At 39.8% G+C, this 25,583-nt stretch overlaps 1 protein-coding gene across 1 annotated transcript in view; it reads right to left on the bottom strand.

The window, feature by feature from the left end:
* Positions 1-25,583, bottom strand: part of HEPHL1 (hephaestin like 1) — a 166,878-nt gene that overhangs the window by 24,567 nt on the left and 116,728 nt on the right. The window contains exons 6-11 of the mRNA XM_067750712.1: positions 22,856-22,995; positions 22,580-22,711; positions 20,779-20,990; positions 17,445-17,595; positions 3,919-4,131; positions 916-1,129 (exon numbers count right to left, since the gene is read on the bottom strand). Of these exons, the coding sequence (XP_067606813.1) occupies positions 916-1,129; positions 3,919-4,131; positions 17,445-17,595; positions 20,779-20,990; positions 22,580-22,711; positions 22,856-22,995 (1,062 nt within the window). The remainder of the gene's footprint in view (positions 1-915; positions 1,130-3,918; positions 4,132-17,444; positions 17,596-20,778; positions 20,991-22,579; positions 22,712-22,855; positions 22,996-25,583) is intronic.

The raw sequence follows: 25,583 nt of genomic DNA, 5'->3' as shown, positions 1-25,583 counted from the left end.
TGTGGTTCTTAATCTAGAATCTGATATTCGAATTAGTTGGGGAGCTTTTAAAAATACCAATGCCGGGCTTCCTTGGTGGCGCAGTGGTTGAGAGTCCGCCTGCCGATGCAGGGGACACGGGTTCGTGCCCCGGTCCGGGAAGATCCCACATGCCGCGGAGCGGCTGGGCCCGTGAGCCATGGCCGCTGAGCCTGCGCGTCCGGAGCCTGTGCTCCGCAATGGGAGAGGTCACAACAGTGAGAGGCCCGCGTACCGAAAAAAACAAAACAAAACAAAAAACCAATGCCTGGGTGTTACCCCAGCATCTCATTGCCTCCGCTCATTCATTGGTGCTTAGCATTGGCCGACAGTGCTGCCCAGGAGGGTCAATCTGGCGGACTTTCTGGGTACCAGGTCATCCAAAGAGAACTGCTTTTCCTGTCCCAACTCGGGGATCTCTGCCAATGCCTCCTGCGTGCTCCCTGGTTGTCCCCCACGGTCAGCGCTCGGCCAACGGCCCCCGCGGTCCTCAATCTACAGCTGCCCATCCTCTTACCCCAGATCTACGCACCATCTCTGCCTCCCTCTGCATCCTTTTGTCCTCCCAGGATCACTGTGAGATGGGCCTCTTTGCCTAAACCCTTTCAGTCCAGACGCTTACTCAAAGCCACATTCGCTGGTTCGACAGCCACCCTTGAAACTAGCTAGCGGATGTGGACGGAGCCCGCCGCGGGAGCGCCCTTAAAATGACTTCAGACCCTTTCCCAGGACGCAGAGGGCAGTTTCCCTAAGCTTTCGTGCCCCTGAATAAAATCTCTTGTCTCCCAGAACTGGGCAGACAAAACCAGGGCATTTTTAGTTTCCACATTTGACAAACGTCCACGGAGCATGTGAGACCCCACCCGAGAGACTCCGCGGCGGCTTCGCCTGTGGTACCTTTCCCATCCTCCGTCCGAGTGCTGCTTTTCGAACTCCCAGTTTTTGTTAGGGGCATAATCCCATTCTACCTCTTCAGCGGCGATGTAAAAGGTTCTTATCATCCCGTACGGCTGTTCAGAAGGGTCCTTGCTGCCGCAGCTGCTGACCTCATATATTTGATTCATGCCTCTCTGGAAGTGGTACAGGGTGGAGCAAAACACCCTGAAGATGCCTGGAAGAGAAATAGTTTGGCGTTGTGTGCGATGCTCGAGAGTTTGATTTTGGTTTGCTAGCAAACCTATGTAATTTATTTCAAAATGACCGATAAGGTGGATTTTTAAAATACCATCTTTATATAGTATTTAAAAATCAGACACCAAGGGGAATAAATTACTCTGAATATATTTACTTATGAGGAAAAATACCATCTGGAATTCATTTGTCATGGACAAATAAAACTTGCAAAGTTGTTGCCAACAGGTGATTTCTCTGGGTCTTCCCTATTGTACACACCTATTAGAAGATGGTCACTCCTAGAAAATCACTGATAGTGATGATTATCTTCGCCCCACCCAGTTTAAAAGGAACTCATTATCCGTAAGATGAATATTCTAGACAAAATTCAAATTAGGTCACGTTTCTGAAGTCATGACTTTTGCCCTAAAGGTGTTCATAAGCTGCAAAGTACAATACACAAGTAAGGTATTATTATTAAAGCCAAATGTATTTCTTCATTAAGCCCTTGAGCAGAGGATGGTCTTGTTTCCAATGGTAAGTCTACATGATGCCAGATGAAAAGAAAAACCAACAGTCATGTCTGACTGAACAATATAATTTTTAAGCTGAATTTTCCAGATGGCTTGGCATCAGGTACACATATCTTAACTGAATTCACCATAAAATCATATAAAACCAAATTATTGGAAAGTATCAACTTTCAGTGAAATTATTGGATCAATAAATCTTCCCTTCCTCTAGTAGACTGTTCTCAGAGGTGAGTGAGAGTGCGGGTCTCGTTAACTACCTACAAAGCACAGAGATAGCTTCTATCATGCTACACATGTCTAAATACTGACAAGTTACCCCTTCAGGATGAGCCCAAACCACTGGTTCATGGGGTACCCTAGCACCCCGTGGTGACCGTCATGAGGAAGGGTCTCTATAAAACCAGAGAGAGGATACCTCAGAAGACAGACATGGCGAGAGCTTCCTCTGCCTATGTGGGTCTCCAGGCAGCTCATTATCGATGTGTTCATCATTCCTTCAACGGATGAGGAATTATCTTCTCTAAGAACAAAGAGGAGCTTAAGGCCTTGATTGTGGTGATGTTTTCACAGATGCATACTTCTCTCCAAACTCATCAATTAACATATATTAAATATACAGCTTTTTGTGTATCAGTCATACATCAATAAAGTGGTTTAAAAAAAAAGATTCAAAGAGAAAACGTTTGACTTGCAACTGACAGGCTCCTCTACCCATGTTTTGGGCACTCCTTTTGGCTTAGAGATATGGGACAGGAATTGGTGAAATAACTAAGCTTTTCAGCAATAACCGATTTATACTCACCACCAAATATAAACTGGAAAACATTGTCATGTAGCTGTTTAGAAGCCTGTAGGGCACATGAGTAAGTAGCCAAAACCCTAAAATTATTCCAGCCATCTCTAGTTTTGAATGCCTCTTTCTACGGGTTAAACCTATTTGGCTGTTTTCCTCCTCTTCCCTCTTTGGTCTTGAAGAGTGCATTAAAAAAAAGATCATTGTTCCCAAGGCATCCCTTGGCATGATTCATAATTGATCAATTGTATTAATATAGAAATGTTGAATACTAGAAGTTTACAAGGCAAGGATTATGCAGCTCCTACTCTGAGACAGTTCTTAGGCAAAAGTTTTGAAGCTCAAACCTCAAGTTCTTAACCAGTGACACGGAGAGGCATGTAAACTGCAGTTCTAGTGTGGAGTAAAGGAGTAAATACCCATTCATAAAGGAGACAGAGCTGGCAAGTACTCATCTTGGGTAGAATATTGGTTTCTTCTTAAGACTAATGAAAAAGTTGGGTTGGAGAAACATGTTGAACACCCGTAGCACTTGCTATTCTTATTTTTCATGAGACAGCATATGCTGCCATATATTGTTCTATATCTTTTATTAAAATGCCCCCGTTACATAATTAGCTTGGGAATCACTAAGAGAAGGGATTTCAATGGGCTCTCCATGAACTTAAGACCCAATGCAGCTTGCTTTCTGGGTGCCCAAGAGAATGAAAATAGGGAAGTCCCCATCTGGAACTCATCAAGAGACCACCATCAGTCACTAAAGAAGGCAGACAAGTTCATGTCCATAACCTGGAAGCAACCACTGGGCTGCTCATGCCTGGTTGATGCTTCAGAGCAGTAACTAAAATGATGTTTGTGCTTAAAGAGAACAACAAAAATTCCTCTTTCTTGGCCTGAGTTATTCATGGATATAAATCAAGAGCATTCTTCTCGGATTTGTGAGGCAAGGTCATTTGGAGTACTCCCACTTCTGCTTTGTGGATGTTATTTTAGACACCTTTCCTTTGTCCTTTACACTATATATTTGAGATAAAATAGTCAGGATTCTCTGATTCTAATCAGGACTATACCTCTTTCTGTACACCCAGAAGTGCCCTAATTCAAACAATTTCTTCTGGGGGAGGGGGAAGGGTAAGCTGGGACAAAGTGAGAGAGTGGTATGGACTTATATATACACTACCAAATGTAAAATAGATAGCTAGTGGGAAGCAGCTGCATAGCACAGGGAGATCAGCTCAGTGCTTTGTGACCACCTAGAGGGGTGGGATAGGGAGGGTGGGAGGGAGACACAAGAGAGAGGAGATATGGGGATATATGTATATGTAATAGCTGATTCACTTTGTTATAAAGCAGAAACTAACACACCATTGTAAAGAAATTATACTCCGATAAAGATGTTAAAAAAAAGGAGTATATGCCTGAAGATAGGAATTTGATCACCTGAGCTGGCCCTCAGTTTACCTGCATGGTCTGGCTCCATGAATGCTGTTGTGGAGACATGGGGAAACAGGGCCAGGGAGTCGCGGTGAGTCCCTCGTAGGTGGATGGTGTTCCCTTGAAAATAAACTCCATGCATGTCAGTGTCGGTGCCCATTCCAATCATATGCCAGGAAACTCTATCCTTTTTGCACATGGTTAGGCCTGGCTGGTTGCCATACATATAGCCGTTAATAGCTAAATGGATAGAAAAAGATAGCAGAGCCCACTATAATTTTGTAGATGTACTGAAAACACGTCATCTTAGTGAAAGATTATCAGTGTGTGTAGGGGCAGTGGTGTTCAAGTTCAAACTATTTACAGAAGATCCTTATTATCAGAGAATAAATAGTCCTGGGGAAAAGTCACATGGTGAATCAAACTTAAATGGAGACTGAAATTAACAATGAATAATGAAAATACGCTGAAACTGTGAATCTGTTCTATTTAATAATGTATACACAGGGCTTTAATTCTAAGAATCAATAAGAAATAAACCAGGTTGTTTTCTGGAGTAATTTTTTCTGACAAAATTGTTTGATAGTATAATATGATATCCTTCATTTCACATTTTAGGTTTGCAGATTATAAAGAGTATCATCCTTGCAAAAATATTTACAGACTTCGTTAATTTTCTCGAAGTCTTTTTTAAAGGTCTTGATATGAAAATCATTTTCTTTTGAGGTTCTTATCCTGTCATCTCCCTTGTTAAGTGTCTTTTCCTCAGTTATTTATTTAATTTTGTCAGATCCTCATTTGCAAATGGCTTTGCATTTGATTCTAGAAGTTATCACACATCTCTTCACTGATTTCATGGATCTTGCATCATTTGAAAAAATTGCAGTTGATTGACATTATACTTGCATGTCTAGTCAGTGGAGAGGGATTTTGGGGTGGGGGGAAGGGACACTAAGTTATAAGAGGTTGGCCCTTGAGTAAATAATTTGGCCTTATGATAACTTTGATTTCCATTCCCCAATAAAATAACTGACAGAACTTTGAATAATGATCACTTAGATATGAAAACATTTTGTATCTCCAGAAATGCAAATTGTTTTTCTCTTTTACATCAACCTCAATCCATCAATAGTGGTTACCTGGAGCAGTGCCTTGAGAAGAATTGAGAAACCACATTCCCACTCTGGGGGATGAATGCCGTGATTGAATAGCACTGAAGGGTGACTGCACCTAATTATGTCTCATGCTTGGTGGCCCTTAGAGAGATATTCCCACTCCCACTCCTTCTAATGCCCATTCATCATGTACATGAATGATCTGTTATAATCTCATTGTCAAATAAAATTACTTTTTGTTTCTTTATCTGCAGAATGAGGGGTGCTTGGTAATTTTACTCAAATATCTGGAATTATTAGTAGAAATTCCAAGAAGCCCTGGGGCTGCTGAGAAGAATATCACATTTTCTGAAAAAAATCTTTGATAATGCTCTTGCAAATAAACTAAGTCTTGTCTGTTGAATGTTAAAGAGATATCGTTGTAGATTGTGATGCTAATAATTTAGTCCTTGGCTGGCTGGTAGAGAATCCTCTGTTGCCTTGGAGCTCTAGTTTAAAGCCTCTCTTTCCCGGGAATTCCCTTGTGGTCCACTGGTTAGGACTCGGTGCTCTCACTGCCAAGGGCCTGAGGGCCTGGGTCAGGGAACTAAGATCCCACAAGTCAAACACCGTGCCCCCCAACACCCCCAAAAAGTCTCTCTTTCTGGAACATTCATTCAGACATTCAACAAACAGCGTTGAATATAGACTATATAATACGAGCAATGCAAAGAATTGTATGCTATATAAGGCATTTTCTCTTTGGTATTGTTGCCAGCTTTCTTTCTCCCACTCATGCAAGCAAGACTGGAGACAAAATTTAATTTATAATTAATGTGAAATTTAAAGTAAAACACGTAATTTTCCTTGAATTTTGCTTGAAAAATGACATATTCTACATATTCAAAATATACAAATGTATTTCAAATTGCCAAACCAGGATGGGACTGGATTTGACATGGTCCATTAGATTTTTTTTTGTTTTCTATATACAGGCCTCTCATGATAAATTTCTTTTGCAACCTAGCTTCTCCACTAAGGAATTGTTATGTTTCCTAATTTATAGTTGAGTTTACCTTTTCTATTGGCTACTAGAGAGGTAGGAACTACATTTTGTATTCAGTTATAACAAAATTTTTCGTAGAAGATGATATTGAAGGTGCACTATTCCATGCTTTCCATTGGTCCAAGAGGGGACTCTGTTGGAACAGAACATCCAGGACCACAGGAGTCTGAGCTGGTGCTGTGCATCACTTGGAATCTTGAACTGTTTTTGGACTTCCTTGGGAGAGAGGGAAAGTGCTATTTCATTATTTTCCCATAATGTTTCCCATAATTTTTCCCATAATGTTTAATAAACATTTGTTTATTGTTTCCCAATAATCAGATGTTATGCTTGGTCCTAAGACAAGGCCTGTTATCTTGCCATGCTTGCTTTAAGCACTGAAGAAAATTTTTATTGAAGTATATTTGATTTACAATATTATACTAGTTTTAGGTGTACAACATAGTGATTCAATATTTTTATACATTATACTACATTTAAAGTTATTACAAAACAATGGCAATATTTCCCTGTGTTGTACAATATATCCTTATAGCTTATTTATTTTATTCATTAGTTATTTTCTCTTAATCCCATAGCCCTATCTTGCCCCTTCACCCTTCCCTCTCCCCACTGGTAACCCCTAGTTTATTCTCTATGTCTGAGTCTGTTTCTTTTTTGTTATATACATTCATTTGTTTTACTTTTTAGATTCCACATATAAGTGAAACATACAGTATTTGTATTTCTCTGTCTGACTAATTTCAGTAAGCATAATACTCTCTAGGACCATCCACATAGTAGCAAATGGCAGAATTTCATTCCTTTTTATGGCTGAGTTTTATTTCCTCCTATATATATATATACCATGTCTTTATCCATTTCATCTCTTCATGGACACTTAGGTTGCTTCCATATCTTGGCAATTGTAAATAATGTTGCTATGAACATTGGAGTGCATGTATCTTTTCTTTTCTTTCTTTTTTTAAATTTTTTGACTACGCCATGTGGCGTGCAGGATCTTAGTTACCCTTCCAGGGATCGAAGCTGGGCCCCCTGCATTGGAAGTGCGGAGTCTTAACCACTGGACCACCAGGGAAGTCCTGAATGTATCTTTTCGAATTAGTGGTTTGGGGTTTTTTTGTTTGTTTGTTTGGATATATATATACCCAGGAGTGGAATAGCTGGGTCATATGGTAGTTCTGTTTTTAGTTTTTTGAGACACTTCCATACTGTTTTCCACAGTGGCTATACCAATTTACATTCCCACCAACTGTGTAGGAGGGTTCCCTTTTCTCCACATCCTCGCCAACATTTGCTATTTGTGTTCTTTTTGATAATAGCTGTTCTGACAGGTGTGAGGTGATATCTCATTGTGGTTTTGATTTGCATTTCTCAGATGACTAGCAACATTGAACATCTTTTCACGTGCCTGTTGGCCATCTGTATTTCCTCTTTGGAAAAGTGTCTACTCAGTTCTTCTGCCCATTTTTAATCAGGTTGTTTGCTTCTTTGATTTTGAGTTGTAAAAGCTGTTTATATATGTTGGCTATTAATCCCTTATCAGGCATATCATTTGCAAATATTTTCTCCCATTCAGTGGGTTGTCTTTCCATTTTATTGATGGTTTCCTTTGCTGTGCAAAAGCTTTTACATTTAGTTGGATCCAATTTGTTTAGTTTAGCTTTTATTTCCTTTAATTTAGGAGGCAGATCCAAAAAACTATTGTTGGGATTTATGTCAAAGAGTGTTCTGCGAATGTTTTTCTCTAGGAGTTTCATTGTATCCAGTCTTACATTTAGATCTTTAATCTATCTTAATTTTATTTTCATATATGGTGTTATAGAATGTTCTAATTTCATTCCTTTACATGTAGCTTTCCAGTTTTCCCAGAACCACTTATTGAAGAGACTGTCTTCTCTCCGTTGTATATTCTTGCCCCCTTTGTCATAGAGTAATTGACCATAAGTGCGTGGGTGCATTTCTGGGCTCACTATTCTCTTCTGTGGATCTATGTGTCTGTTTATGTGCCAGTACCAAACTGTTTTGATTCCTATAGCTTTGTATATTGTCTGATGTCAGGGAGCATGAATCCTCCAGTTCTGTTCTTTCTTGAGATTTGGGGTCTTTTGTGTTCCCATATAAATTTTAAAATTATTTGTTCTATGCTCAACATCACTAATTATTAGAGAAATGCAAATAAAAACTACAATGAGATATCACCTCACACTGGTCAGAATGGCCATCATCAAAAAAATCTACCAATAGTAAATGCTGGAGAGGGTGTGAAGAAAAGGGAACCCTCCTACACTGTTGGTGGAAATGTAAATTGGTACAGCCACTATGGAGAAGAGTATGGAGGTTCCTTAAAAAACTAAAAATAGAGCTACCATATGACCCAGCAACGTGACTCCTGGGCATATATCTGGAGAAGACCATAATTCAAAAAGATACATGCACCCCAAAGTTCATTGCAGCACTATTTACAACAGCCAGGTCATGGAAACAACTTAAATGTCCATTGACAGATGAATAGATAAAGAAGATGTGGTACATATATACAATAGAATATTACTCATCCATAAAACAGAAGGAAATAATGCCATTTGCAGTGACATGGATGGAACTAGATATTGTCATACTGAGTGAAGTATGTCAGACAAAGACAAATATATGATTTCGCTTATATGTGGAATCTAAAAAAATGGTACAAATGAACCTATTTACAAAACAGAAATAGAGTCACAGATGTAGAAAACAAACTTATGGTTACCAAGGTGGAAAGGGAGGAAGGGATAAATTGGGAGATTGGGATTGACATATACACACTACTATAAATAAAATAGATAACTAATAAAAACGTACTGTGTAGTGCAAGGAACTCTACTCAATACTCTGTAATGACCTATATGGGAATGGAATCTAAACATAGTGGATATATGTATAATTTATTCACTTTGCTGTACAGCAGAAACTAACACATTATAAATCAGCTATACTCTAATAAAAATTAATTTTTAATGTGATTAATTGAACTGGAATAAAAGAAAAAATAATAAAATTATTTGTTCTAGTTCTGTGAAAAATACCCTTGGTATTTTTATAGGGATTGCATTGAATCTGTAGATTGCCTTCAGTAGAATGGTCATTTTAACATATTGATTCTTACTATCCAAGAACACAGTATCTTTCCATCTGTTTTTGTTGTCTTCAATTTCTTTCACCAGTGTCATAGTTTTCTGAGTACAGGTCCTTTACCTCCTGGGGTAGGTTCATTCCTAGGTATTTTATTATTTTTGATGTGATGGTAAGTGAGATTGTTTCCTTGATTTCTTTTTCTTATAATGCATTGTTAGTGTGTATAAATACAACAGATTTCTATATATTAATTTTATATTCTGCAACTTTACTGAATTCATTGATGAGCTCTAGTAGTTTTCTGGTAATGTCTTTAGGATTTTCTAAGTATAGTATCATGCCATCTGCAAACAATGACATTTTGACTTCTTCCTTTCCAATTTGAATGCTTTTTATTTCTTTTTCTTCTCTGATTGCTGTGGCTAGGACTTCCAATAATTTAATGAATAAAAGTGGTGAGAGTGGGCATCATTGTCTTGTTCCTGATCTTAGAGGAAATGCTTTCAGCTTTTCACAACTGAGTATGATGTTAGCTGTGGAGCTGTCATATATGGCCTTAATTATGTTGAGGTATGTTCCCTCTATGCCAACTTTCTGGAGAATTTTTATCATAAATGAGTGTTGAGTTTTGTCAAAAGCTTTTTCTGCATCTATTGAGGTGATCATATAGTTTTTACTCTTCAGTTTCTTAATGTGGTACAAAACATCAATCTAGTAGTTCTGCGTCTTTATTCCCATCTTGCCCCTAGCTTCTTCATGACCATTTTTTGTTTGTTTGTTTAAGATTCCATATATATGTGTTAGCATACAGTATTTGTTTTTCTCTTTCTGACTTACTTCGCTCTGTATGACAGACTCTAGATCCATCCACCTCACTACAAATAACGCAATTTCCTTTCTTTTTATGGCTCAGTAATATTCCGTTGTATATATGTGTCACATCTTCTTCATCCATTCATCTGTTGATGGACACTTAGGTTGCTTCCATGTCCTGGCTATTGTAAATAGAGCTGCAATGAACATTGTGGTACATGACTCTTTTTGAACTATGGTTTTCTCAGGGTATATGCCCAGTAGTGGGATTGCTGGGTCGTATGGTAGTTCTAGTTTTAGCTTTTTAAGGAACCTCCATACTGTTCTCCATAGTGGCTGTATCAGTTTACATTCCCACCAACAGTGCAAGAGGGCTCACTTTTCTCCACAGCCTCTCCAGCATTTATTGTTTGTAGATTTTTTGATGATGCCCCTTCTGATCAGTGTGAGATGATATCTCATTGTAGTTTTGACTTGCATTTCTCTAATGATTAATGATACTGAGCATTCTTTCATGTGTTTGCTGGCAACCTGCATATCTTCTTTGGAGAAATGTCTATTTAGGTCTTCTGCCCATTTTTGGATTGGGTTGTTTGTTTTTTTCATATTGAGCTGCATAAGCTGCTTGTAAATTGTGGAGATTAATCCTTTGTCAGTTGCTTCATTGGCAAATATTTTCTCCCGTTCTGAGGGTTGTCTTTTCATCTTGTTTATGGTTTCCTTTGCTGTGCAAAAGCTATTAAGTTTCATCAGGTCACATTTGTTTATTTTTGTTTTTATTTCCATTTCTCTAGGAAGTGGGTGAAAAAGGATCTTGCTGTGATTTATGTCATAGAGCGTCCTGCCTATGTTTTCCTCTAAGAGTATGATAGTGTCTGGCCTTACATTTAGGTCTTTAATCCATTTTGAGTTTATTTTTGTGTATGGTGTTAGGGAGTGTTCTAATTTCATTCTTATAGATGTAGCTGTCCAGTTTTCCCAGCACCACTTATTGAAGAGGCTGTTTTTTCTCCACTGTATATTCTTGCCTCCTTTATCAAAGATAAGGTGACCATATGTACGTGGGTTTGTCTCTGGGATTTCTATCCTGTTCCATTGATTTATATTTCTGTTTTTGTGCCAGTACTATACTGTCTTGATTACTGAAGCTTTGTAGTATAATCTGAAGTCAGGGAACCTGATTCCTCCAGCTCCGTTTTTCTTTCTCAAGACTGCTTTTGCTATTTGGGGTCATTTGTGTTTCCATACATATTGTGAAATTTTTTGTTCTAGTTCTGTGAAAAATGCCAGTGGTAGTTTGACAGGGATTGCACTGAATCTGTAGATTGCTTGGGGTAGTATAGTCATTTTCACAATGTTGATTCTTCCAATCCAAGAACATGGTGTATCTCTCCATCTGTTGGTATCATCTTTAATTTCTTTCATCAGTGTCTTATAATTTTCTGCATACAGGTCTTTTGTCTCCTTAGGTAGGTTTATTCCTAGATATTTTATTCTTTTTGTTGCAATTGTAAAGGGGAGTGTTTTCTTAATTTCTCTTTCAGATTTTTCATCATTAGTGTATAGGAATACAAGAGATTTCTGTGCATTAATTTTGTATCCTGCTACTTTACCAAATTCATTGATTAACTCTAGTAGTTTTCTGGTAGCATCTTTAGGATACTCTATGTATAGTATCATGTCATCTGCAAACAGTGACAGCTTTATTTCTTCTTTTCCAATTTGTATTCCTTTTATTTCTTTTTCTTCTCTGATTGCTCTGGCTAAAACTTCCAAAACTATAATAGTGGTGAGAGTGGGCAACCTTGTCTTGTTCTGATCTTAGTGGAAATGGTTTCAGTTTTTCACCATTGAGGAGGATTTTGGCTGTGGGTTTGTTATATATGGCCTTTATTGTGTTGAGGTAAGTTCCCTCTATGACTACTTTCTGGAGGATTTTTATCATAACTGGGTATTGAATTTTGTCAAAAGCTTTCTCTGCATCTATTGAGATGATCATATTGTTTTCCTCCTTCAATTTGTTAATATGGTGTATCACATTGATTGATTTGAGCATATTGAAGAATGCTTGCATTCCTGGGATAAACCCCACTTGATCATGGTGTATGATCCTTTTAATGTGCTGTTGGATTCTGTTTGCTAGTATTTTGTTGAGGAGTTTTACATCTATGTTCATCAGTGATATTGGCCTGTAGTTTTCTTTCTTTGTGACATCTCTGTCTGGTTTTGGTGTCAGGCTGACGGTGGCCTCGTAGAATGAGTTTGGGAGTTTTCCTCCCTCTGCTATATTTTGGAAGAGTTTGAGAAGGATAGGTGTTAGCTCTTCTCTAAATGTTTGATAGAATTCACCTGTGAAGCCATCTGGTCCTGGGCTTTTGTTTGTTGGAAGATTTTTAACCACAGTTTCAATTTCAGTGCTTGTGATTTGTCTGTTCATATTTTCTATTTCTTTCTGGTTCAGTCTTTGCAGGTTGTGCATTTCTAAGAAATTGTCCATCTCTTCCAGGTTGTCCATTTTATTGGCATAGAGTTGCTTGTAGTAATCTCTCATGATCCTTTGTATTTCTGCAGTGTCACTTGTTACTTCTCCTTTTTCTTTTCTAATTCTATTGATTTGAGTCTTCTCCCTTTTTTTCTTGATGAGTCTGGTGAATGGTTTATCAATTTTGTTTATCTTCTCAAAGAACCAGCTTTTAGTTTTGTTGATCTTTCCTCTCGTTTCCTTCATTTCTTTTTCATTTATTTCTGATCTGATTTTTATGATTCCTTTCCTTCTGCTAACTTTGGGGTTTTTTGTTCTTCTTTCTCTAATTGCTTTAGGTGCAAGGTTAGGTTGTTTATTTGAGATGTTTCCTGTTTCTTACGGTAGGATTGTATTGCTATAAACTTCCCTGTTAGAACTGCTTTTGCTGCATCCCATAGGTTTTGGGTCATCGTGTTTTCATTGTCATTTGTTTCTAGGTATTTTTTGATTTCCTTTTTGATTTCTTCAGTGATCTCTTGGTTATTAAGCAGTGTATTGTTTAGCCTCCATGTGTTTGTATTTTTTACAGTTTTTTCCTGTAATTGATACCTAGTCTCATAGCGTCGTGGTCGGAAAAGATACTTGATACGATTTCAATTTTCTTAAATTTACCAAGGCTTGATTTGTGACCCAAGATATGATCTATCCTGGAGAATGTTCCATGAACACTTGAGAAAAATGTGTATTCTGTTGTTTTTGAATGGAATGTCCTATAAATATCAATTAAGTCCATCTTGTTTAATGGATCATTTAAAGCTTGTGTTTCCTTCTTTATTTTCATTTTGGATGATGTGTCCATTGGTGAAAGTGGGGTGTTAAAGTCCCCTACTATGCTTGTGTTACTGTCGATTTCCCCTTTTATGGCTGTTAGTATTTGCCTTATGTATTGAGGTTCTTCTGTGTTGGGTGCATAAATATTTACAATTGTTATATCTTCTTCTTGGATCAATCCCTTGATCATTATGTAGTGTCCTTCTTTGTCTCTTGTAATAGTCTTTATTTTAAAGTCTATTTTGTCTGATATGAGAATTGCTACCCCAGTTTTCTTCTGATTTCCATTTTCATGGAATATCTTTTTGCATTCCCTCACTTTCAGTCTGTATGTGTCCCTAGGTCTGAAGTTGGTCTCTTGTAGACAGCATATATACCAGTTTTGTTTTTGTATACATTCAGCCAGTCTATGTCTTTCAGTTGGAGCACTTAATCCATTTACATTTAAGTGTTTATCAATAAGTATGTTCCTATTACCATTTTCTTAATTGTTTTGGGTTTGTGATTGTAGGTCTTTTCCTTCTCTTGTGTTTCCTACCTGGTGAAGTTCCTTTAGCATTTGTTGTAAAGCTGGCTTGGTGGTGCTGAATTCTCTTAGCTTTTGCTTGTCTATACAGGTTTTAATTTCTCTGTCAAATCTGAATGAGATCCTTGTTGGGTAGAGTAATCTTGGTTGTAGGTTTTTCCCCTTCATCACTTTAGATATGTCCTGCTCCTCCCTTCTGGCTTACAGAGTTTCTGCTGAACGATCAGCTGTTAACCTTATGGGGATTCCCTTGTATGTTATTTGTTGTTTTTCCCTTGTTGCTTTTAATACTTTTTCTTTGTATTTAATTATTGATAGTTTGATTAATATGTGTCTTGGTGTGTTTCTCCTTGGATTTATCCTGTATAGGACTCTCTGTGCTTCCTGGACTTGATTACTATTTCCTTTCCCATATTAGGGAAGTTTTCAACTATAATCTCTTCAAATATTTTCTCAGTCCCTTTCTTTTTCTCTTCCTCTTCTGGGACTCCTATAATTCGAATGTTGGTGCGTTTAATGTTGCCCCAGAAGTCTCCGAGACTGTTCTCAACTCTTTTCATTCTTTTTTCTTTATTCTGCTCTGCAGTAGTTATTTCCACTATTTTATCTTCCAGGTCACTTATTCATTCTTCTGTCTCAGTTATTCTGCTCTTGATCCCTTCTAGAGAATTTTTAATTACATTTATTGTGCTGTTCATCACTGTTTGTTTGCTCTTTAGTTCTTCTAGTTCCTTGTTAAATGTTTCTTGTATTTTCTCCATTCTATTTCCAAGATTTTGGATCATCTTTACTATCATTATTCTGAATTTTTTTCAGGTAGATTGCCTATTTCCTCTTCATTTGTTAGGTCTGGTGGGTTTTTACCTTGCTCCTTCATCTGCTCTGAGTTTCTCTTTCTTCTCATTTTGCTTAACTTACTGTATTTGGGGTCTCCTTTTCACAGGCTGCAGGTTCGTAGTTCCCGTTGTTTTTGGTATCTGCCCCCAATGGCTAAAGTTGGTTCACTGTGTTTTGTAGGCTTCCTGGTGGAGGGGGCTAGTGCCTGTGTTCTGGTAAATGAGACTGGATCTTGTCTTTCTGGTGGGCAGGTCCATGTCTGGTGCTGTGTTTTGGGGTGTCTGTGGGCTTATTATGATTTTAGGTAGCCTCTCTGCTAATGGGTAGGGTTGTGTTCCTGTCTTGTTAGTTGTTTGGCATAGGGTGTCCAGCACTGTAGCTTGCTGGTTGTTGAGTGGAGCTGGGTCTTGGCATTGAGATGGAGATCTCTGGGAGATTTTCACCATTTGATATTACGTGGAGCTGGGAGGTCTCTTGTGGACCAATGTCCTGAACTTGGCTCTCCCACCCCAGAGGCACAGCCCTAACGCCTGGCTTGGACACCAAGAGCCTGTCCTCCACACGGCTCAGAATAAAAGGGAGAAAAAAAAGAAAGAAAGGAAGAAGAAGGTAAAATAAAATAGTTACTAAAATAAAAAATAATTATTAAAAATAATTTTTTAAAGTAATTTAAAAAAAGAAAGAAAGAAGAGAGCAACCAAACCAAAAACAAGTCCACCAATGATAACCAGTGCTAAAAACTATACTAAAAAAACCAAAAAGACGGACAGACAGAACCCTAGGAGAAATGGTAAAAGCAAAGCTATACAGAAAAAATCACACACAGAAACATACACAAACACACTCACAGAAGGAGAAAAAGGAAAAAATACATATATATATCATTGCTCCTAAAGTCCACCTCCTCAATTTGGGATGTTTCGTTGTCTATTCAGGTATTCCATAGATGCAGGGTACATCAAGTTGATTGTGGAGATTTAATCTGCTGCTCCTGAGGCTGCTGGGAGAGATTTCCCTTTCTCTTCTTTGTTCGCACAGCTCCTGGGGTTCAGCTTTGGATTTGGACCTGCCTCTGCGTGTAGGTTGCCTGAGGGCATCTGTTCTTCGCTCAGGATGGGGTTAAAGGAGCAGCTGATTGGGGGGTTCTGGCTCGCTCAGGCCAGGGGAACAGAGGGGGACGGAGTGTGGGACAAGCCTGCGGCAGCAGAGGCCAGCGTGACATTGCACCAGCCTGCGGCGCGCCGTGCGTTCTCCCGGGGAAGTTGTCTCTGGATCACGGGACTCTGGCAGTGGCGGGCTGCACAGGCTCCTGGGAGGGGAGTTGTGTATAGTGCCCTGTGCTCGCACACACACTTCTTGGTGGCAGCAGCAGCAGCCTTAGCGTCTGATGCCCGTCTCTGGGGTCTGTGCTGTTAGCCGCGGCTCGCGCCCGTCTCTGGAGCTCCTTTAAGCAGCGCTCTTAATTCCCTCTTCACGCAACAGGAAACAAAGAGGGAAGAAAAATTCTCCTGTGTCTTCGGCAGCTCCAGACTTTTTCCTGGACTCCCTCCCGGCTAGCTGTGGGGCATTAGCCCCTTCAGGGTGTGTTCACGCAGCCAACCCCAGTCCTCTCCCTGGAATCTGTCCTCCGAAGCCCGAGCGTCAGCTCCCAGCCCCCGTCCGACCCGGCAGGTGAGCAGACAAGCCTCTCGGGCTGGTGAGTGCTGGTCGGCACCGATCCTCTGTGCGGCAATCTCTCCGCTTTGCCCTCCGCACCCGTGTTGCTGCGCTCTCCTCCGTGGCTCCGAAGCTTCCCCGCTCCGCCACCCGCAGTCTCCGCCCGGGGGGGCTTCCTAGTGTATGGAAACCTTTCCTCTTTCACAGCTCCCTCCCACTGTTGCAAGTCCCGTCCCTATTCTTTTGTCTCTGTTTTTTCTTTTTTCTTTTGCCCTACCCAGGTACGTGGGGAGTTTCTTGCCTTTTGGGAGGTCCGAGGTCTTCTGCCAGCGTTCAGTAGGTGTTCTGTAGGAGTTGTTTCACGTGTAGATGTATTTCTGATGTATCTGTGGGGAGGAAGGTGATCTCCGCGTCTTACTCTTCTGCCATCTTCCTCTGTATCCTGTAGATGTGTTTTTGATGTGTTTGTGGGAGGAGATGAGTTCCACATTCTCCTACCCCACCACCTTGATCTCTTCCCTCTAGGCATTTTTGTTGACTCCACACTCTGGTGGCCATTTGAGTTTGGACTCTTGTGCATTACTCTGCCACCTTGGATAATCTCTCCAAGACTAACAAGAATCCCATGTTACACCAATTACAATTTGGGTTTGCTATTGTTAACAACTGATATAAAAGAGACAGAGAAGGATAATTAACTAATTTCTCCTACATGAAGATCTTGGATAGGAATGGCTAATATTTTGCAAATTAACACTTTAGATAGTTATACATACAACTTGGTAAGAGATGCCTTGCTGGATAATAATTATCTCCAACTATCAGCTGGATTATCAGACTTAATGACATTATTGCAAACCCAAGGGAGGGCATTTTGTCAGTAATTTTCTACATTTATGATGTACTGTGATCTTTGCTAGTTCAAATTTTGTATTACTTTATCTAAGGCTTTAGAAGTATTAATTAAGTTTCACATCTCTAGAGGCAGGGAGGTTTCACCATACCTTGTGCGTCTGAAGCCACGAAATATTTTACTCATGACCAAGAACAATACCCAAGAAACCAAACTTAAGATAAAGCATTCCAAACATTTTTGCTTCAAATGCAATTATGACTTTCCTTTACAGGAGGGAAAAACATTTTTCATACCATGCATTCGGTTGGACTTCACAAACTCTTTGTCCTCCTTGTCAACACTGAAGGGACGCCAGGTAAACTTCTGAATATTTTCATCAAGATACCTGCTCAGATTCTCATCAAAGACTGTGAATAATAGGTAAAATTCCTTGTCTATTCCTTTCTACAGAGAAGAAAGAAATGAATGTATTAAAGTAGAGCTTGGAGGACTTCTTAGCTCTACTTCACTTTCAAAATTAACACAAAGTAAATTAGGGTCAATGTCAGCCATAGATTTACTAGGTCATTTTGTAAATCAGGATTCTGATAAATTCATTCTACACCCAACAAATTCATCTTCCTCATTATATCCTTCTCCCTGTCCACGTGACCTCCTCAGAGGAAATAAGTCGTTGCTCAGAAGCTTTCCTTCCCTGTGGTACTCCTATTTTCAGGCTGGTCATCACTGACTTATTTTCCTTACCCGAGACTCCAAGTCCTGGCCTCGGCCTCTCTCTCTGGCCTCATCTCCGTGTATTCACCCCCTAACTTATTCCAGCTACCCTGGCCTTTTGCTCTTCTGTGAACACACCAACTTCATTCCTGCCTCAGGACCTTTGTGTGTGCTGTTCCCATTGTCTAGGAGGTTCTCCTAGGTCTTGCCTAGCTCACTCCTTTATTCTGTTCCATTCCCTACACAAACATCACCTCGTCAGAGTGCCCTTCCCTGACCACCCTATACAAAACAGTCACTCATCTTCCATCCTGTCTGCAAACTCACTCACTTTACTTTACCACACTTTACTTTTCTTCATAGCACTTATCTCCACCTGAAATTATATTTTATTTATGCACTTATATTTTCTGATGTTGTCCCACTTCAATGTAGGTTTTGTGAGAGTAGGGAAGTTTTGGGTCCCTCTCTGTATCCCCAGCTCCAACAAAAATGACTGGAAAAGTAGGCACTCAATAGGTGTTTTTGAGTGAAATAATGAATTCATGTAATCCATGGACTTTGCTATGTTATGTTAATTTGAGTTGATATTCAGGGATTACCTCCCACTGTGTATATTCCTAATCCATCTTTTTTGAGCATGTCTGACCAAACAACATCTTGAACTGCTGAAATCTACTTTTCTTTAAAGCTGAACCAGAGAGGTAACTGTATTTTCTGTCCCTCAACCATCTTCCCTTCTTTAATGTGCTCCCTTCCAATCTACCCTTCATCCTGCTGCCTGCTCCAGAAGGATCCTCAGCAGTGCCATCTGATCATATCTCTCTATTTAATCTGGAGAATACAATCTAAACTCACAGTGATCAGTCCCCGCCTACCTGTTCAGCCTCATCTCTCAACCCTTCCCTCCTGGCACTTGAACCGAAGTAAGGCCAAGATCCTTGCAGCAATCTGAACTTGCTAGGTTCAGCAAGTCTCTGTCCTTTATGCGTGTACCCCCTCAACTTTGATGGTCTCCCACTGTAATCCAACTTCAAGGGTCAGCTTAGCTGTCCCACCCCTGTGAAGCTTTAACTCTTCATTGAAGATAAGGGTATTCTTTGCTTTATGTTCTTACTATACCTTATGTACACTTACTGCTTTTATCACATGGTGTTTTAGAAAGCAATAATTTAAGATCATTGGCTATGGAAAGAAACAATATAGGCTTAAAATTTTTCAAAATACAATATAAAAAATTGGGGGGGCAGACAAGGGGTCAAACATATTTTAAAAGATCTTGGGTTCTAGTGCCATTCTGCTTACATGCTGTGAAAACTGGGACAAATGACTTGTCTTCTCTAAGTCCTAATTCCCTCATTTGCAAACTGAGGATATGAGTAGTCCCTACTTCATGTGTTTTTGGAAGGTAAATTAGATACTATAGGTAAAACACTCAAAACAACATCTGGCAAATACTAAGTACTCAATGTTAACTGTTATTAACTGTGATTGCAATTGTCCACAAGATTAGAAGGAACCATTGAAAGGAGTTCACTTGAAGAATCTCATCATCTGAGAGCTATTTGGAATGTAATTGGGTCTATAAAAGTGGGATATTAGCCCAGGAAGTTAGAAGGTAAGTGATAGGACCCTGTGTAATGATTAATTTTATGTGCCAACTTGACTGGGCTATAGGGTGCCCAGATATTTGGTCAAACCTTATTCTAGCTGTTTCCATGAGGGTGTGCTTGGATGAGATTAACATTTGATTCAGTAGACTGAGTAAAGCAGATTGCCCTCCTTAATGTGGGGGGGCCTCAACCAACCAGTTGAAGGCCTTAGCACAACAACAAAAAGTCTGACCCCCTCACAAGTAAATGGGGATTCCTCCTGCCTTTGAACTGGAACAACAGCTTTTTCCTGCCTTTGGACTCAAACTCAAACACAGGCTCCTCCTGGGTCTTGAGCCTGATGGCCTTTTGGGTCTCCTGGGTCTCTTTCTGTGACTCACCCTGCAGATCTTGAAACTTGTCATCCTCCATAGTCATGCGAGCCAACTCCTTATAATAGTTTTCTTTCTATCTATATACACATCCTAATGGTTCTTTTTCTCTACAGAACTAGGATTGATGCCAAATATTACAAAATATACCATTTAAATAAATAGCTTGCTGTTTCTGCTTGGTAAAGTAATTTAAAATGGTTAAATGGCTGGCTTTTCCTTTTTTCATCAATGTGTTTAATATCATGCAGACATAGCTTGAAATGCTACGCTTTGCCACACTAATCAGTGTGGCTTAATCGAAACTTCTAAGTTGGGACTTGCAAGAAACAATCTACTTGCTTTCTAGTTCCTTAGGTCATAGTGACTAATTTCCAGATTATAGTGGTGAGCTACAGGGGTTCTCAAACTTGGCTGCACATTGGAGTCACCTGGAGATTCTGATTTAATTGGTCTGGAACACCTGAATAAAGGATGTTTACAAGGTCCCCAGGTGATTCCAATGTGTGGCCAAGTTTGAGAAAACTTGCTGCCCCAAAATATCCCAATTTGCATTTCATATAGATCTCTGAAGCTTCTAGAATCAAAGCAATGCACAGGGAAAGAGACCCACCAAATTCCAGCCACAACAAGCAGAAATCCTGGTTTTCTACTTGGGCATATGTAACTTTCAGATCTTAAATTTACATTTAAGATCTGAAAATTAAAATTTTAATTACATTAAAATTACCTTAAATTAAAATTCAGATGTTACATTTAGGAAAAACAAAATAAAATAAAATCCTCATTTAGTAGAAGTCAATTTCACGAGCAATGAGGAAAAATCACTTTTTGTAACTGACTCTTTATTAATATTTACTCTCTAGCCATATTACTGATCTCTCTCACATACAACCCTGAGAAAAACTTGGTGACCTTTGATGGCCTACCTGTGTCCCATCAGCATTGAGAATGCCCTTCTTACAGACTAGCAAAGGCCCTACAAGGCCAGAGCTGGTGTCGTTGATTGGCTCAACAGCTGAGAAGTAAAGATAGGTCAGACAGGGGGGATCATCAGCTGTTGGGCTTATGCTTTCAGGCACCGTCCACCTGTATGTGAAAGTTTCACCTGGCTTAACGTGTGCCCCTGGCTTCAGAAATCCTGAGGAGATAAATGAAACAGTTATTCAAAGCAACAGCCAAGAACACTAAACTTGTCACACTGGGTCTTCCAGCCCTGGTATGTCTCTCTCTGATGATGTACTTTGTGGAAGGACAGTTATTTTCACTGTATCCTACCAGGGAGGCCACTGCCACAATCTGCTGTTTCATGAGATAGAAGCTTATATCAAAGGATTATCTTCTTCACAGATTACATTTAAGATCTTCACAGATACTACTTCTTACTCAATTACCAGGTTTAGCAAATGTTAGAAGAGCAATAATTGCCCATTTATATATTAATATATAAATGTAAATTCATAAAATATCATTGAGTACCTTCCATATGGAATATATTATACTTGGCCTTGCAGAAGATACCCCAATAAGTTAAACAAGAGACCTATCTTTAAAGAGTTTGAAATCTAGAAGGTTGAACTAGGAATAACCCAAATAACTACAAGTTAGAGGAGGTAAGCGAAGGCCCAAGGTAACGAAGCTGATAAATGGCAAGTCTGGGATTCAAATTCAGGGCTGTCTGATTCCAAAGACTTTGCACTTAGCCCTCACATTATATTGCCAGATGAACACATTGAATCTCTCCAACTAGACTGGGGCCAGAGACTTTCTGTATCTTGTCCAGAGCCTGGCAAAAAGGTGCCCAGTAAGTTTTCTGAATTAAACAATAGAAAATGTGGACATTTGTGCTGTCACTAGTGTTCTTCCTGCACACACACAAAAGTCATTGTGAGCATTTTGACCAAGGAAGAGACTGCAGGCACAGGAAATGTTGCTGCAGCAGGGGGAGGAGAGGGTGGGTGTAGAGAGGGGGAATACTCCCTCCATTCCTTCCTTCTCTGTCCCCTCCCCATCACCTGCTCTGGACTGTGACTGGCCTCATACTTGGGCATGAAGAAGTAAGTATCCCAGGAGTCATGATGTCTGTTGTAGTGATGGGGAAGGCTTCCAATGCGACCAGGAGTTTCCCAAAAGCAGTATAATGAATGGAAGGATAATTCCTGCAGCCACTGGGTAGAAGATGCCTTTATTACATGTAGAGAGCCTGTGCTACATACTCTGTGATTGGGAGAGGCCGTGTATGATGGTAAGCACATAATACTGGTTTTAAATAAATATTTGTCGATAGGGACAAAGCAAAGATCACGTGTAAGATTTTGATTTCAACAAAACATTGGAAATCAGAGTTCCCTTTCAGCCTTCAGCCACAGATCCCATCCAAATGCAGCAGAAAAGCTCTCCATCTTAGAGAAGTGGGGGTGACTGTGAAAGTAGATCACTTTGAGATTTATTACATTACTGAGGGAAAAGGAAAGGCATTAACACTTCCTAAGTACCTACTGTGGGCCAGACCCTGTCCTAAATTCTCTCCATCCTTTCCCAAAGCCCTATGAGGTGAGTGTCATTATCTGCATTTGATAGGTGAGAAGAATAAGGTTCAGAAAGTTGAAATAGCTGCTCAAGCTCACAGGGCTGGTAAGTAAAGGGACCAGGATTTGAACCAGGTCTGTCCAGTTCTAAGTCCTTTGCTCACTCATCCTGTTTCCTACCAAGGCTGAGGCTGGGACTTACCATCTACATTTGGGGCTGCATCAGAGGCCTTGTCATAGATCACACCGTGGGGCAAAATACTGTAGACCTTGTCGGCTTTGTTAGCAAAGGTCACTAACAGAGTATCACCCACCTCTGCCTTGATGATGGGACCTAAGAAATATTAAGAGAAGGAGAGGTAAGAGGATGAAAAGAGAGAAGTGGATAGGAGCAGGAGAAGAGTCATTCCATGTTAGGTGCGCATGTCCTACTAAAACATTTCCCCTGTTCAAAACATGACAGATGGTTTCACTGTACCAAGAATTCCAAGGTGGGCTTCTGCCTCAGAGAGTCTTTTTCTTCGAGTAAAAGTTGCATCAACATACTCTATATACTGAGCCTTCCAATATTTTCCTCCTATTCTGTTGTCCCCTTGTGTGAAGTAGAGCTCAGAGTCACTGTGGAAAGAATAGGAAGTTGGCTGAGATTACACCTCTGCATATCCACCAAGTGCCTTAATTATGGAGCTTTATTGTACTGCCTTTAGCCCATTTATCCACCCTTATCTCCAGAAAAGATAGCACAGTCTTCAACAAAGTTCCCAGGAATAGTCAACCAGCCTTAAAAGTCTTCAGAAGCTGTTTGATGCTCAAGCTCATTTCTCTCTTAGCCATTGTACTTTCTTCCCCAGAGGTCCAGCTACTGAAGAAGGCACAGGCAAACTCCTTCATTATCAATATTGGTGTCCCAGAATGGTGTCCTACAAAGTAACCAAGAGCTAACTGGTTTCTTTGCAGAATAAGCATCCCTCTATCTCTTGCTGATGTCAATATGAATAGACTCTGCATAGAGTATGCTCTGATATCTGGCATGATTAAGGAATGGAGCGTCTAGTTAATCAAATAATTTAATCAATGGAATTACCATACAAACTATATACATGAAATACCAAATTTCAAAGTTGTGAAATACGATGATATAACATCCAATTAGTACTATCTCTATTCTATTTCTGTCAATCGTGCCGTCACTCTTGCAGATGTGCAGGCTTTGTCTTCTTTTTCTGCCTCAACTCCTTATCCTGTTCATCCTGACTTTGCAACCTTTTATTTTGCACCCTTCCTTTTCTTCACCTTCATTTCTCCATCTTTTCCTTTCCTTTCTTGCCACGGTCACAACCCCAGTACCTGCATGTCCTCCTCACCTTGTGCTTGGACCATTATATAAACCTCCTAACTGTGCACGCAGCATCCTCTATCTCACATTGGCTCACTCTTTTTTTACCTTTTTTAAAATTGCATTATTTGAATTTTTTTTTATATAGCAGGTTCTAATTAGCTATCTATTTTACACATATTAGTGTATATATGTCAGTCCCAATCTCCCAATTCATCCCACCCCCGCCCCCCGCAGCTTTCCCCCCTTGGTGTCCATACATTCAATTTTTTTCTCAGCATACACACCACTACTACATTAATCTTCAAAATAGTAATTTTTATTGTCATTTTACTTGCTCCAAAATCTTCATTTGCTTCCAATTGCCAATCAAGTAAAGTTCAAATGATTGGAGGACCTCTGCAATGGATATCCAGTTTACCCCAATTCTCTCTGCATTGCTCTATGTGAGTGCCCGTTCCCCATGCAAATCCCCCACACCAGGCATTCACTCTCTGATCTAATCACTCTGCTTTATGGCAGATGCTTTGCATTAACCCCTGCATCTAAAATTTCCCTCTCTTTACAATTCACTTATATAAATTCTACCATTCTTTAAGACCCTACTTAAGTTCCACTTCCTCTGTGAAATCTTTCTGGTTATCGTAGCTCTCTCTGAATGTGCAAAGAACTCACTGTCTGGACAACTCATCTAAATCTTATTTGTAACTTGCAAAATCACTTGTCTTCTCCTGTGCATTCAGCATCTTTCTCTACCTGAGATTGGGAACATTGTCTTAGACCTCCCTGGATCCCTTATGTCACTTAGTACATTGTGCTGTCCCATATTACATTAAATATTGATTGAATATAGCTTAATATTTCATATTTTATAAGGAGCTTCTGAATTCTGGAAGGCTTCTCAGAAATAATTTTCAATGTTAATTTTCATTATTTTGTTTAAGGAGAAATACTGGTCAATAGAGAATGTTCATATCAAAGAGTTTTTCATATATGGTCCACACAAATTCTTTAGGCAAGCCTCAAGTGCATTGGTTTGGTGGAAGAATGAATGAATGAATGAAATTTACAATGAAAGAAACAAAGGGTATCTTACTGACCACAAAGACAATTTTTAAAACACTCCCTCAAACATTAAAAGGATTATAGGATAGATTCTCGCTGGGGATGCGGGCCCAGATGGCCGCAGGAAGCCAAGGATACAGCATTACATTCAGTCTTCATGTCTCCATAGGCTCCTCTTGGCTGTGACAATTTCTCATACTTCCCTCATTTTTGGTGACCTTGACAATGTTGAGGACTACTGCGCTGTTCTAAACCCTCAGAGTCTTCTGCTTCCATTGGCAGAAAGGGAAAAAGACAGTGGAGGAGCCACTTCAGATTCATAAAAACCCCAGCTTAGAGGAAGTAATATCTTGGAAAATTTTGAACATTAAATAATACATGCTACTGGATTGTGAGGGAAAGAGTGAATTTAAAGAGAAACCCTGGGGGAGACCTTCAAGATGGCAGAGGAGTAAGACGTGGAGATCACCTTCCTCCCCACAAATATATCAGAAACATCTACATGTGGAACAACTCTGACAGAACACCTACTGAATCCTGGCAGAAGACCTCAGACTTCCCAAAAGGGTCTTCGTGCTCCAGTCAGGTGTCAGGCCTGTGCCTCTGAGGTGGGAGAGCTTAGTTCAGGACATTGGTCCACCAGAGACCTCCTGGCTCCACATAATATCAAGTGGCAAATGTTCTCCCATAGATCTCCATCTCAATGCTAAGACCCAGCTACACTCAATGACCAGCAAGCTACAATGCTGGACATCCTATGCCAAACAACTAGCAAGACAGGAACAAAATCCCACCCATTAGCAGA

Source organism: Pseudorca crassidens, chromosome 9 (assembly GCF_039906515.1).
Source record: "Pseudorca crassidens isolate mPseCra1 chromosome 9, mPseCra1.hap1, whole genome shotgun sequence".
Classification (NCBI taxonomy): Eukaryota; Metazoa; Chordata; class Mammalia; order Artiodactyla; family Delphinidae; genus Pseudorca; species Pseudorca crassidens.
Note: the sequence above shows the minus strand (reverse complement) of the source record. Positions and strands in the feature narration are given on the sequence as shown.